At 34.7% G+C, this 16204-nt stretch overlaps 1 protein-coding gene across 1 annotated transcript; it reads right to left on the bottom strand.

Moving 5' to 3' along the window:
* Positions 1–3910: 3910 nt before the first annotated feature.
* On the bottom strand, positions 3911–6394 carry LOC137833881 (F-box/FBD/LRR-repeat protein At3g14710). Its single transcript, XM_068641955.2, has 4 exons — positions 6326–6394; positions 5159–6116; positions 4545–4688; positions 3911–4450 (listed from the first exon to the last, which is right to left on the bottom strand). Exons 2-4 carry the CDS (start codon positions 6113–6115, stop codon positions 4160–4162), a joined length of 1392 nt encoding a protein of 463 aa, XP_068498056.1. The 5' UTR covers position 6116; positions 6326–6394; the 3' UTR covers positions 3911–4159.
* Positions 6395–16204: the final 9810 nt, after the last annotated feature.

Below are 16204 nucleotides of genomic sequence, written 5' to 3'. Positions count from 1 at the left end.
GGATCACTTCATAAGGGGTTTTTCCTTTTAGAATGGAGGATGGTGTGAGATTGATTAAGTAGCCTACAGTCAAAACGCATTCCCCCCAAAATTTAATGGAAAGATTGCCTTGAAACCGTAATGACCGAGCAACATTCAGAATATGCCGATGCTTGCGTTCGACGTGTCCATTTTGTTGCGGGGTCCCGACACAGGAAGTTTGGTGAATGATACCTTGTTGAATGAAATATTGTTTTAGACACATGAATTCGGTTCCATTGTCAGAGCGAACCATTTTAACACATTTGTTGTATTGCCTCTCAACGAGTGTGAAATTTTTTTTCAAAGTCACTGATACCTCTGTTTTTTCTTTTAACAAATAGATCCAAACTGCCCGTGAACAATCATCCACAATTGTCAAAAAATATGAAGCACCATAGGATGAAGGAGTTTTATAAGGACCCCATAAGTCACAATGAATTAAATCAAAAATATTCAAAGCTTGATGCGCACTTAAGAAAAACTTATCTCTCGTTTGTTTCAATTTTTCACAAACTTCACAAACTTTATTCAACTCATCACGAGTACATTTCCCACTTATATCAGGAAGCATTTGCACAATCTTAAATGACGGATGTCCTAATCTTTGGTGCCAAAGTGCTAGTTGATTTTCCATCTTGACATGACATGCTTGAGTCTTCCGTACCCCACGATACCAATAAAGCCCATCTTTCCGTTCACCTGCTCCAATCAGCGTCCTCGAAGTGCGGTCTTGTATAATACACAATTTATCAGTGAATGTTACAACACAATTTTCTTCATCCGTCAATTGAGGTACTGAAAGTAAATTGCATTTTAATTTGGGAACATAAAGGACATTTTTCAATTCAAGTCCTTCTTCAAGAGTCACTGTTCCCTGTTCGCAAGCTAGAACACGTTCACCATCGGGTAACCCTACGGGGCACCCTTGTATAGTTTCCTTTTCACTCAAATTTTCCAGTGACCCGGTCATATGGTTTGATGCCCCACTGTCAATAATCCACAAATCCCAAATGCTCTTACCAGTCATTTTCTCTGATTCATTTGATTTTTTGCTGATCATATCAACCAGTACCTTCCATTGTTCATTGGTCAGACCTGCCATCTCAAGTTTCTTGTCGTCATTGTTGGCTTGATTGTTGCTTCCACTAGCGTGTGCCACATTTGCACGTGTCGGGTTACCTTTGTTTCGCATCCCTTGACGTCCTCTGCCGTTCCATTTGCCTTCACTTTTTGGTCTGTCACCCCACCATTCGGGATATCCGATCAATTGGAAGCATCCCTTCATGTCGTGACCATTTTTACCGCAATGACTGCACGTCATTAATTTTTCTACCATATCTCCACGCCCTTTTTCTTTGTAGTTGGCCTGCATCGCGAGACCCACGACCAACCCCCTTTCTTCCGTTGATTTGGCCATCATTCTCACTCTTTCTTCTTGTACCAACATAACATATACGCGCTTCAGAGACGGCAATGGGTCTGAGGCCAGAATGTTTGATCTTACTGTCCCGTAGCTTGCGTCATCCAACCCCATAAGGAGTTGATGAACCTTCTCCTCCTCCCTTCGTTTTTCCAACTGAGCACCAATCCCACACTTGCATCCACCACACGTACAAGATGGAATTTTGTCACTGTTAGCAAGCTCATCCCAAAGGACCTTCAATTTTCCAAAGTAAGTTGTCACCACCATTCCCTCCTGCTTGCATCTTGACAAGTCCGACCTTAGTTGTTGAATTCTAGGTCCATTCACGACCAAGAATCTTTCTTTAATGTCTTCCCACAAGTTATGTGCAGTCTCAGCATATGCTACTGTGGATCGTAAGCTTGGTTCAATGGTGTTTAGAATCCAAGAGACAATCATGGACTGCACGGTCCACCAATCTTCAAGGTCGGGTGCCTCATCCTCTGGTTGGATATGTGTTCCATCAATGAAGCCCCATTTTCTCCGGGCACAAAGCGAGATCTTTACTGCTCTTGCCCATTCGTCGTAATTTTCTCCGCGCAATTGGACTTGCGTGATTATGTTTCCGGGATTGTCACTCGCGTTGAGATCATATGGCGAGTAGGTCTTCTTAGCACCTCCTCCTTCGTGCTCTGCTTTGTTGGCATTATTCTTTTCTGGTGCATCTGCCATGGTTGTGCACCGTTGCCTTTGCTTTGTGTTTGTCGGGTATCAGAGTTTTGAGCTCTGATACCATGAAAGAATATTTTCTGTTTTATTCAATCTGTCTTTCATCTATAGCAATGATACATATATATAACCATAGCATTAGAACCGTACAGAACCGTACAGATTCTTTTTCTAACATAACATCTGTAATTAAGACTAATTATAGACCCATTAATAGTGTTTATATTCCTATAATTAAGTCTAATTATAGACTCATTAATAGTGATTATATTCCTGTAATTAAGTCTAATTAAGTCTAATAATGATTTTGTCCGATAATAGATACCTTTTGGTGTTGGTATGGGACCTGAAGAACCCGCGACCACCACGCACGTTATGGCCACGAAAAGCAGAGGTGGAGGAAGGTGAAGAGGTCCAGTAAGCAACATTAGCTTGGGCAAGAGAGTTCTCAAGAGACCGGTGTTTCTCGAACCGTTCTTCTTAAGTAAAAAGCAGAGACTCAATATCCTCAATGGTGTAGGGATCAAGCCGTCTGATCCAATCAGATGGCTCCCCAACAAGACAAGGATCTGTTGTAGCTCTTTGGTGTTTCTCTTTTTTGTTGCTGTGTTTTGGTTTGTTTCTTGGTTTTAAACATGGTTTTCTGCATCTTCTTATGGTTTTACAGTAGTCCTGTATGCTGTAAATGGTGACGATTAGGCTATAATTCAGGCAAGATTCCATGTTATCTCCAATCTGGTTTATGGTGCTGCCTTCCTCGGGTGTTGGTATGCCTATGGTTGCATGAAAATTGAAGAGTTCAGGACAGTAGTAGTCATGTGGTACTGCTGCAAGGGTGCTCTCTGATGCTCCTTTCTTTGCTGGTGTGTTTTGGTTTGCTTATTGGTTTTAAACAAGGTTTTTGCAACTCCAACTGTTTTTACAGCAGTTCTATATGCTATAATTGGTGAGTAGTTTGTTATATTTTAGGCAGATTTCCATGCCATATCCAAGCTGGTTTAGGGTGCTGCCTACCTTGGGTTTTGGTATGCCTATGAATGTAAGATAATGTGAAGAATTCAGGACAGTAGCAGTCATGTGCTACTGATGCAAGGCTGGTTATGTCTTACGATGAAATTGGCTTCTTTCTGATTTTGTTGGCAGAACTGGAAGCTTTCTTATGGGTGCAGGGTTTTCTTTTTGCTGCAGTGCTCCTCGGAAGCTTCATCCGTGGGAAGCAGGGCATGCTTGAAAGATTTTCAACAAATGCACCTATTGATCAAGACTTTTTTGCAGGCCACACTTTTGGAGTAGGTTTATGCAGAATAGGTGGTTTTGTTAGTGAGCCATTTGTTTGTATGGTTATACCAACTTTAGGCCTGCTATTTTAGTGGTCTTGGTTGGGTTTGGAAGTACAACTTTTTCTTTTAGCATTTGTATGCTCCTGCCAAATGGTTCTGATTTTTTATATGGGTTCGACATTCCTTAAATGTTTTTTTTAATTTATTTTTTTTTTTTTTTTAAAATTTATCATAAGAATACAGTAATCGTTAGTGTTTAACTTTTGTTGCGAGAGAATGTGTTAGTAGACAAACTTTGTTGGTCTCCATGCTTCTTTTTCTTTTTATCACAGAAATTAAGGGTTTTCATTATAATTAAGGGTTTGCTTAGCTTGGAAATTCAACCCTCGCCATCATTCTTTTTGTTTAATTTAAACAAATTTGTAATCCAATTGTTTCAAAGTTAGAATCAAATCGAAGGTGGATAAAACTGAATCCCTTTGTCCCTTTTGCAAATCAAGAATTGATTTTGATACTTGAGATTCCTATGGTATTATTATTCATAACTATGTACTACATTTGCCATACATAGTCACTTTCTTCTTCTTCTAAAGATACAATAATTAACATCATCTAATTCTGATGAAAAAGAATCAACATTTAAAACATTAAATATTAAATGAACATGATGAATCATGAATATCTTTATCTCCTATAAACCAGTTCCACTCAAGCTATCAGTTGTGGATCAGGAACCATTGACCTGAGAAAATTGTATCATTAGAGAGCTGGAACACTTTGGCAAAGATAGTATCTGTTCCTTAACTTTCTCCATATCAATATCTGAATACTGCAGCCAAAAAGCAGTACAAATAGTCATTTGCTCCAAGACTGCTGCATTTGCCATCACAAATTTTGCCAGAAGAAGCTCATGCTCAAGCACATTAAACCCTTTGAACTGAAAAAATTTGAGGCTAGACAGAAAGCATCGAGGCACTGATGTAGAAGTCAAAGCATCTTTATTGAAGTCAAATACACCCTGAAACATTTTTTATGTTAACATGAGTCATCCATCAATTGTAAAGTAGAACATTTGAATTTCAGTGAACCAAAAGCAAGAATTCAAAACTTACATTTTGTAAAACTAGAGTATCAAGCCTAGGAGAATTGTGGAGTATGTTCAACAGAGCTTCACCAGTAACTTCATACAGTTGCAGATATGTCAACATTCCAAACGCTGGTAGACGGGTGAAAATACCAGCAGCATCTCCTAGAACCTGCATATGAGAAGGAAAAAATTGTTCATGATCAAATTCTGAGACAAAGCGTCAATTTTTATTCTTTCCTCTATTTTCTAAATAAGACTGCAAATAATATGCATGATCAAACTAGGAATTGAATCCAGACACGTGGCTGGTAGAGTTTGAGAATAAATTAAGATTCACACATTTCCACAAAGCAAAAACATGTTTATGTGTATGTATATATATATATATATATATATATATATATAATTTTTCTGACAAACTAACTTGTATAATATAATAAAATGTACATCAATATATGGAAAAAGTTAGAAACTTGCACAAAACGTGCGGTGTTGTCTTGTCCGCACACCTTTCAGATTTAAGGAACTTAGTTTTTTAAATAATCATGTTCGTTATATTTGACTATTGACGGTTGACAAAATTTTGAGCAAATATCTTTGAAAATTTCCAATAACATGCGATGAAAAAACAAAGCATACCTTGTACAACAGTAATTTTAACCGTTCCACTTCACGGATCTGTGTAAGAAGTTTTTGTAATTGAAACCCAAGTTTTCCCATATTTTCTTTTCTATCCTCATCAATGACAATCACTACAGAAGCAGTTTGAACTGATGATGGATTTGATAGATTGATTTCCTGCTCAAGATCACCCTCGTACGAGAAATCTGTTAGATGGGGAGAGACAATCTTGATGGAAGATTTGCATGATTCATTTGACAGGGAGGTCCATACTGATATGGAACACTTTTCAAGTAGAGGTGCTTGAATACAAAGATTCTGCTTAGTTGACCACTCACACCCTTTTGCTTCAAACACTTTGAGAAGTGGGAAGCTAAGAATAAGATCTTTTGAATAGGTGGGGGATTCACTCACTAACTTGATCCCAGAAATGCTAAGAGTTTGAAGGTTTGGGAGACATGCAAAGGTAGGAACACTGAGAGTGCAAGTCATTTGAAGAGCCAATTCTACAAGAGAGTTGCAACTAAAGAGAGAATAGGAAGGAAAATGAACTTTATCAGAATACTGAATGTGAAGCTTCTGGATTCCTTTTTCCAATATAGAGGAGATCCATGCACTGACCAGGGATGGTTCATAATGATAAGAAGTTAAACAGAGAGAGAAACTTTGGGTGCTTAAATTGGCAAGGTGAAGAAGTATTTTGTTCATAAAAAACACATATTGTTCCTTTTGCATCTTCTTCCCAGAAGAAAGCACACTGTCATTAAACTCTAGATTGGTGATGGATGTCCAAACATCAATCCACTCTTTTGATAACACACTGGTGCGCACTGCCTCCATTGTTGGAAGGAAAGACAAGATGTGGCCAAGAATGCTTTCATGTATTTGGCTTATTATGTCTCTTTCTTCAACCTTTGCTTGCCATCTAGTAAGCTCTTTTGCTATAGCCTCCATACTTACAGCACATGAATCCATCCTGATACACAATTTGTGACAGTGTTAAGCGATTCAGATGGAACAACACAAAATCCCCTTTGCATCATAACATCAAGCATATGAAAGTACAGCATTTCATTGGGAGACTAAAATGTTGAATGCAAAGTAAATGAGTATGAAAAAAATATAATCAAAGAGACTGAGAGAGCTACGCAGTTAAAGGACACAGAACATTCTTAAAATTGTTACCTTGGAAAAAAATGTTTGTTGTAAACCTTAAAGGTGTTAGAAAGAATGAAGAATTGGATTGTTAATGGCAATGAGTGGATTCATTTGCATTGTATTTATAATGTGTTGTGTAGAACAGAGTGGATAGGAATGAGAATGGCAGAGTCATTAACGTACACAGATTCGATGAATTAAGGTGGGAAGAAAAAGTGCGCATGTAGTAATATTTTTATATACCCCATTCATTCTTTTCGTAATGCAGCAAGGCGGAATTTAAAAATAAAATAGTGATGTTTCAATTTATTAGTTATATGTTTTTCATATAATATATGTAATGTAATTTTTGTTTTTAAGAGCAATCATAAATAATTGAGTGTTCCTAATACAATAAATATAATCTTTTAATCACATCTATTGATTTGCTGTTTTTATTTATTTAAATGCTTAATTGGACATGTCATGAGTAAAAGAATAAGTGGTGATATTTATTTACGATTAATCACATTATTTTTAAGTATTATTTTCAACTATTATTTTTAACTAAATAATTTCTATTAATACAAAAAATTATTAACTTTTTTAGAGTCCTTTTTTAGAACTCAAAATTCGCGTTAGTAAATTTTTAACTTTGGATATAAGGATTCTAAGTCAATGATCTTAAGTTTTAAGGGTCTTTTGGAAAATAAATACAATACTATTTTTGTATTTAAAAAATATTTGAGTTTAAAATAATGTACAAAAAAGTTATTTGATTCATTGTTCTCCGTCGTCGATGTTTAGGTAAGCTTTACCCACGTGCTTACGGGAGTAAAGATAAAATGCAATTATATACTATCACAAAATTTTCTGCAACTGCACTAAAAAAAGTTAATTATAATATATAATAAAGTATCATGTTACGAATATATTTTTTATATAACCATGTTGAAGTCAGCATATAACGACACGATTAACTGATGCGATAGTTTATTTTAAAACCTGGCAATCTTTAGTTATTATTCTAAAAGCAAAATTTGACAATATATGTCGTGTGTATATATATATATATATATACGAAATTTGTAATCTTTTGTCTTTATCAATCGAATTCTTTTCCCAGTAAACCTAATGTGGATAAATAGTTTTTACTGTGGGAAGCCAGTAATCTGATCTCAAAATTGAATTTTTTAACAAATATGCAATATAAAATTGATTTAGCTGTTGTGAAATTTAACAAATTTATTATATACAACAATAACAATATGTAATACAATTTTGTTAAATTCAGAAATATTTACATGTGCATTTGTGTTTGTATTGAAACACTAATTAATTATATTTAAACTTTGATATTGTATTCAGATTGTAATGAAACTTTTTACATTGAATAAAATAAATTGGAAACAATTAATTTAATTAGACAATATGGAAGATGAAAAATGTAAATTACATATTTACATTTAAATTAATTTTTATTTTCTATAAAATTTACTTAATTACAATATATTAAATTTTGTGGTTTGTATATGTGAAAGACATTTTTGACATGGAACATAAAATACATTGGTAAGTGTATTTTGAGGACGAACATATGAATGAGATGAATAACATGGATAATGATGTTGTTGGTGTAGAATTAAATCTAATTTCATATTTACAACAACAAATACAACTGCACACAAAAGTAGCAACACTAACGATCATTTATATCATTGCTTATGATTGCATATTGTGTATGACAAACACTATTATGGAGTATGTCCCATAAAATGAGTGTTATTGGTAGGAGTTGATGTCATACTTGGTGCAAACTAAACAATGCCAGACCATTATTCACATGAGGCTTGGAACATTCATTAATTTATGTCAATGATTAAGGAGAATTAGGTTCGTAAATGATGCATTTTGATCAATAGATAAGTTGCTAAATTTCTCCACATCATTGGACATAATGTAAAGAATCAAAGTGTTTCATTCTTTTTTCATCAGTCCAAGGAAACAATCTTCTGTCACTTTAATAATGTGTTTAATGCAATTTTCATTGGAGGGAGAATTCGTAAATCAACTATTTGGGAGCGAAGTACAACCTCATATCCCACCCATGTTTTGAGGTAATAGTGTGACAAACTAAAATTTCACTTCACTTACATGATGTATGACTTTGTTACCCCTTATAGAATTGTTTATGGGTCATAGATGACACTCGTGTACGTATGAAGGTCCCACGATCAGATGCTCCTCGTTTTCGTGGAAGAAAAGATTGGCTAACTATTTGTAACTTTTCCTTCCGACATTGACATGAAATTCACATATGTTTTAGTCGAGTGGCAAAGAACAACATTTCATTCAAAAATATTGAAGGATGCACTTATACGAGATGATCCATTGGTCATACTAGAAGGTTAATTGATTTTGTTTTTGTGTACTTTATGTCAAGAGGTGAGTTAGTACTCACTACTAATCAGTATAAATTCAATACTTGGAGGAAAATACTACCTTGGGGATGTTGACTTTATATTAAAACCATAAACAATAACACCATATCGTGTTAGATACCATATGAAAGAGTATTCCTAAATAGGTCCATAAAATTCCTGAGAATTGTTTAATCATCAACATTTTTCACTTTGAAATGTAATTGAAAGAACATATAGTGTGTTAAAAAAAGATTTCTAATTATAGCTATTGGAACCGAACCTCATTACTCGTTAGAGACGATGACAAATATAGTTTTAGTAGGTTATTCTTCACAATTTTCTTCATGGATGGACAATAATCAGTTGTTAGTTGATGAAGTTTATCATGAGTTGATGCAACAAGGCATAAGATGTCTCGCTCTCTCAAGCTCGTGAGGTGAGGATGATTATAGGCTAGACTCACGCATTATAGACACTATAGCTAATGAAATATGGAGAGATTATGAAAAGAATTAAAATTATGTAATAATTTGTATTCCAAGTGAGAGCTTTGGTTGCTTTTATGTTCACCTCTTGGTTGTGTACATACTTTGTTAACCAATTATATATGTCTTGTCTTATTGTTTTTGAATGAGTTATATTTACAATAGGTAAAACATGAATCGAGGAAAAACGGTTGTACCAGAGTCATCTGCAAGTATTCATGAGTTCACGAAATGGACTGTAGAGATAGACCTACAACTTCTATTAGCTATGGTGGACATGGCAGGATTGGGGGAAATGGTTGATGGAAGTTGAACGATCCAAGCCAATAGTAACATTATTGATGCTATCTATCAGTTTGGTTTGGTGGGGATATCCAAAAACAATGTGAAAAAAATAGGCAAGAGAGCCTCTAAGATAGATAGTGCGAGGTCCATGATTTACTTAGTGTACTTAGTGGATTTGCATAGAACAAATCAACAAAAGGTTTTGAGGTCGAAGATGAAGTTTGGGATGAATTTATCAAAGGTAATGTATGCACCTTTAGAAACTACTCCCATCATCCATAATTAATGAGATCCTAATGTACTTGAACGCGTTTATTTTCACGTAAAACCCTCTACCACTAAATAGAAGGTTAATCCATCAGGAACTACAAATTGATGGGGAAACTGTGGGGAGTCGATCGTGCCACATGTTGGGAAAAACGAGTAATTTTCCCACTAAAACAAAACCCTAACAAAGCTACCCGACAAATAATATTGAATAAATAAAGCGGAATAATAAAAGAGATAAAGAGGAAAAAAACACACTCGAAAATTGTTAACGGAGTTCGGCCTGTTTAGCCTAATCTCCGAGCACAGCAAAAACAACTCCCTTTTATTATTATGAGAGAAGATATTACAAATTGGGATATATAACAGTGAAGGAGAAGAGTTTAATTTATAACCCTCAAACCTCCTTCCCAAACAATGAACCCACCGATGTGGGGCTTGGGATTAAGCCAAAATCAACAAATCTCCACCTTGGCTTAATTTCAAGTCCCACCTAAAACAAATCTTCTCAAAACATAACAAAAACAAACTTTACAGTGCTTCAAATTTGCGCCTCCGAGCGCCAACTTCAAATGTGCAAAATATTAACCAAGTCTAAACAATGTTCAAACTTGGCCCTTGTAACCACCTTGCCTTGTAGCGAACATCTTCTTTATTAGAAAATTCTTCTTTCTTTGCAAATACCCATTTGCACCCAATTGCCTTCTTACCTTTTGGTAATTGTGCCAACTTCCATGTCTTGTTCTTCTTTAAAGACTGCATCTCCTCTCCCATCGCACCCGCTCAATTACCACTCTCTGAACTCAGAATGGCTTCTGGGTAAGTGGATGGAATGTCATCAACAACTGGAAGTGCATAGGCAACCATATCCATGAAACGAGCAGGCTTCTGAATATCTCGTCTCTGTCTTCTAACTGCAATTGGCGCTGATTGTTGTTGAGATTCTTGGGTAGGAACCTCTTCCTCATCTGACTCTTCTTCTGCCATAGGAGAGTCACTTGTGGTATTTCATGTTGGGATCACCACTGTCGGCTCAAACTCCACCTGCTTCCGGGCACACTCCACCTGTTGCGGAGTACTATCAGCTCCTTCTAGATTTACCTTCTTTAACATGGCAGATTCATCAAAGGTAACATCCCTGCTGATAATCGTCTTCTTTGCCTCTAGACACCACAAACGGTATCCCTTCACTCCAGGACTAAAGCCCATGAAAAGAGCCTTCTTTGCCCGTGGATCCAACTTTGATTCAATCACATGATAATATGCAATAGAACCAAAAACATGCAAAGAATCATAATCAGTTGCAGGTTTTCCAGACCATACCTCTAACGGGGTTTTGCCATCTATAGCAGATGATGGCAAACGATTGACGAGATGTTGAGCGTATGTCACAGCCTCAGCCCAAAACTCTCTGCCTAACTCAGCATTAGACAACATACAATGAACTTTCTCCACAAGTGTCTTGTTCATACGCTCTGACACCCCATTCTGTTGTGGTGTTTTTCTAACAGTGAAGTGCCGAACTATGCTACAATCTTGGCATACCTTCAGGAACGGATCACTCTTGTATTCTCCTCCATTGTCTGTTCGGAGAACCTTAATCTTCCTTCCTGTCTGGTTTTCAACTTCAGCTTTCCACTTAAGGAAAATTTCAAGCACATCATTTTTGTTCTTCATAGTAAACACCCAAACTCTCCTGGAAAAATCATCCACAAAAGTGACAAAATAATGCCTACCTCCAATTGACGGAGTCTTGGCAAGTCCCCACACATCTGAATGCACATAATCCAGAATACCCTTGGTATTGTGAATTGCAGTGCCAAACTTCACTCTTCGTTGTTTTCCCATAACACAATGCTCACAAAATTCAAGTTTGCAAGCCTTCGTACCTTTCAACAATCCCTGCTTGGTAAGAATTTGCAAGGATTTCTCTCCAGCATGTCCCAACTTCATATGCCACAACTTCGTTGCCTCAGCATCCTTCTTAGAGCTAGAAGTTGCTGCCGCTACTGTCCCCACCACTGTACTACCTTGATAGTAATACAAATTGTTCTTCATCACGCCTTTCAACATCACCAGTGCTCCTGAAGTTGCTTTAAGAATTCCATCTCGCATCGTCACGACTAGGCCTTTAGATTCTAAAGCCCTCAATGAGATGAGATTCTTCTTCAACTTTGGCACGTACCGTACATCCCGCAAAATTCTGGTGGATCCATCATGATTCCGCAGCTTGATTGAACCTATCCCAGCTGTCTTACATGGATTATCATTTCCCATGTAAACAACTCCGCCATCGAGTTCTTGAAATTCAAAGAACCAATTCCGAATGGGACACATATGATAAGTACAACCTGAATCCAATATCCACTCATCTGGATACGGTGATGCTGAAAGCGAGACAATTAAAGAGATATCTGATTCCACATCACTTTTGCATTCTGCAACATTTGCATCTTGCGGAACCTTCTCTTTCTTCTGCAGTTTTGGACAGTCTTTCTTCCAGTGTCCTTTCTCATGACAGAAAGCACACTCATCTTTGGCAACGGCTCAACCTTTAGACTTAGACATCCCTCTTCTCTCCTTTGTTTGGCTTTACTGACGACCTCTTGCCACCAATGCTTCTTCTGATGTCGTTGATTTGGTTTTCATCTTATCCTACTTTCTCAATTCATGACTATATAAAGCAGAACAAACAGCATCTAACGACACATTTTCCTTCCCGTGAAGGAGCGTAGTCTCCAAATGTTCAAATTCATCAGGAAGAGATGATAACAACATCAAAGCCAAATCCTCATCCTCAAACTTCACATCTAAATTCAACAGGTCTGCTACTAATTGATTAAACATAGTGATGTGTGCATTCATAGTAGTACCTTGTTGGTAGTCAAATCGGAACAACCTTTTCTTCATCAGGAGCTTGTTCTGACCACTTTTCTTCAGAAACTTGTCCTCCAATGCCTTCCACAGTTTGTGTGCAGAAGTCTCGTTTTTTACAGCGTACTTCTGCTCTCTGGACAGGCAGGATCGAATAGTTTCGCATGCTAACCGGTTGATGATACTTCAGTCTTTCTCCTCTACCTCTTTTGGTTTCTCTCCTTCAATAGCAATATCAAGACCCTGCTGAAAAAGAGAGTCCAAGACCTCTCCTTGCCACATGCCAAAATGTCCAGTGTCATCAAATATTTCCACCGCCAATTTCAAAGTGGACACCGGGAACCTCGACCATGATGATGAGGAGCCCGACATTCTGGATACATTCTTCGCTTCTTCTTCTTGATTTGCCATTACAAACTCAAAATATAATATTCAATATTACAAATAATTTCAAACAACCCAAGGCGAACCTTCGGCTCTTGATACCACTTGTTGGGAAAAACGGGTAATTTTCCCACTAAAACAAAACCCTAACAGAGCTACCCGACAAATAATATTGAATAAATAAAGCGGAATAATAAAAGAGATAAAGAGGAAAAAAACACACCCGAAAATTGTTAACGGAATTCGGCCTGTTTAGCCTAATCTCCGAGCACAGCAAAAACAACTCCCTTTTATTATTATGAGAGAAGATATTACAAATTGGGATATATAACAGTGAAGGAGAAGAGTTTAATTTATAACCCTCAAACCTCCTTCCCAAACAATGAACCCACCGATGTGGGACTTGAGATTAAGCCAAAATCAACACCACATGCCATGGAGTAAGGACAATCCGACAAGTTCAATGCCACATCCACAACCTAAGTTTCACTATGAACCTTAATGATGACATGGAATACATCCCGGAAGCACTTACATTTGATGATTCACCCAAGCAAGTTTCTTTATCACCACCACAGATGGATCCCTATAGCATAATTTTGACTCAATTATCTGGTGGTACATCATCTTCACAGGCGTTCAAAAGAAAAACTTTTATGGTTGATGCCATGGACACACAGTTTGACAAGCTTACAATAAATTTTGATGTATTTGTTGATGCAATTGGGACAATAAATGTCTTGAGTGAAAAATTGTGTTCCATTGCTAAAAGACAAGTCATGACATTTGAATGATTAATCATGACATCTGAACAAGTGTAATTTGAACGACAAGTCTTGGCAATTGAATGACAAATGAACTTCTTAGTGAACATGTCACCTGATGAATTGTAACTCAACTTTCCAGAATTTGAAAACTAACATTTGGGACATATTATTTGAGCAGTGCTACGACTTCTTGTGCATTAACTCATTCCTTGCAAAACATCTTTTAGACATCCCCCATAGTGTCATCTTAAGAAGTTACTCAATATTAAATAGTGGTTAAAATCCTCAACCCATGTTTTCAAACTATTATGTTCCTTTTAACATTTTGGTTATATAATATTATGACACCACCATGTCACGTGGACTTGAACATGAATGTGATATATTTTATTTTATGTAATTAAATACTATTATTTATATTCATACTACCTTGTTTAAAATGTTGTTGTAATATTATAAAATGTGTACTGACTAATGTTTTTATAAGTCTTAAGTTTTATAGTAGTGACTTCATTTTCATCAACTAAAAGGTAGGGAAGTGCTAGACGAAATAAAAGAAAAGATCTGACAACTAATGATAAGTTCTTACTCTCATTCCTACCTTAATCCAAATTTATAATCTTTCAACAAGTCGCTCTTGACTAACAAAATATAAGTCTCGGCCTAATTTATTTTTGAAAAAATTTAACTTCACACTTAGGTTTAAAGGTTTAATGTATCCTATTTTCATATCTTTCTTAGTAGGTTGTGTACTTTAAGATAATATATATAATTACAACTTGCTAACAAATTTCAACTAAAAATCAAGATAATATCTAAAAATAATCAAATTATTTTAAAAGAATTACTTTGATCAAGATTTGCAAACTTATGTGATCATCTCCTTCGAACCATCATACACAAATATCATTATTTGTTTTTTTTTTTTTCTGTTACAACTTTATTTATTCTTTCAAATAGATTTAACCTTGAATTTTTGTTTTGTGTGAAAGCTTAAATAGGTTTAATGAATTTTTTTATATATTAAAGTGACTTAAAACATGTTAATTAGTTAAGAGAATCCCACCTTATATATTAATTGAATGTACAGTTAATATACATTTTGTTGTTGTGTTTTTTTTTATGACCAGTATAGATGAATAAGATGATATGAATACATTTAAAATATTGGTCTGTAAATTTCTTATATTAAAAGTCCTTATTAATAATATATTCATGATCAAGAAATATTTTCACAGAAAGTATATGAAAGGGACTAGTCTGAGAGACATGATTTGAATTCTATATTTAATAGAAAAAACTATTAAAATTTTAAGTTGAAAGTGATATATATATATATATATATATATATATATATATATGTGTGTGTGTGTATTTAGAAGTGATTTAATAACATTTATGACTTTTTCCATTTTACACATTTTAAATTTTTTTCACAAATTCCTTTAAGATATTATTACATTTTTATTAAAAAGTATTTCTATCCTTTTCGTATTATTCAAACTTTATGTTTACATATTTCTTTTTATTTTAATGAGACGGTTATTTATTCGTTCTTTCTCTATAGATATAATTAAAAAATATTTTTTTACTTATTATCACTAATATATTTATAATATTCTTTAGAATTTTTTATTTCTATATTATTAATTAATTTAACCTGAGTTGAAGGAGTAGTTAGATATATCCACGTGCATGTTGTGGGAACACATGAGAGCGATTTCCTCTATGGAAGAAAAGTCTCTACCTTAATGGTTTATAAGAAATCTATGATAGAGAAAAAATATAATGAATTAAAGTTATTCAAAGGTCATAAAAATATTTAATTTGTAAAGTTGTAGTCATAATGATATCATAGACAAGGTAATTTTATTTTTTTTATTATGGACAATTTTGATGTTAATATTACACTTTAAGTTTTTTGCTTTTAATGGAAAAAGCCTTCATGCTATAACACTTTTTATAAGTACATTTTATAAAATAATTTTATTTTATTAAATCAAACCATTTATTACATTTTTTTTAGATCTGTTTTTAAAAGAATTTTACATAATTATATAAAAAATCATATAAAATATGAGTTCAGATTACATTCTTTTTTAACTTTTTATGCACTTCTTTCGTTTCACCCTCGTGAATTTGTCTACAAAAGTTTTCTACAATGGAATATTATTTTTTAAAAATACGATTAATTTGTTAAATTTTTTAGAAATAAATCACATTATACATTTTTTCTTTAATAAAAAAATTATGCTGCTTGTATTCTTTTAACAAAAGTTGAAAATTTCCAACTTTCTCATCTAATAGCAAACAGAAGTATGAAAACTGTAAAATAAAAAAAAAAATATAATAAGAATTATAAGTGCTATTATTAGTTCTTTTAAAAAAACAATTAGCTAAAAAAATATCTTAACTTTTAAACTCGCTCATAAAAAATATTAT

Source organism: Phaseolus vulgaris, chromosome 5 (genome assembly GCF_051622355.1).
Source record: "Phaseolus vulgaris cultivar YP4 chromosome 5, ASM5162235v1, whole genome shotgun sequence".
In the NCBI taxonomy this organism is placed as follows: domain Eukaryota; kingdom Viridiplantae; phylum Streptophyta; class Magnoliopsida; order Fabales; family Fabaceae; genus Phaseolus; species Phaseolus vulgaris.
The sequence above is the reverse complement of the archived record's forward strand: the minus strand, read 5'-3'. Positions and strand labels throughout refer to the sequence as shown.

Coding starts and splice junctions, on each gene's coding strand:
- LOC137833881 (XM_068641955.2), bottom strand. CDS start 6,115: ATGGATTCATGTGCTGTAAGTATGGAGGCTATAGCAAAAGAGCTTACT. Junction 4,689..5,158: donor TAAAATTACTGTTGTACAAG/GTATGCTTTGTT, acceptor TCTCATATGCAG/GTTCTAGGAGATGCTGCTGG. Junction 4,451..4,544: donor ATACTCTAGTTTTACAAAAT/GTAAGTTTTGAA, acceptor AAAATGTTTCAG/GGTGTATTTGACTTCAATAA.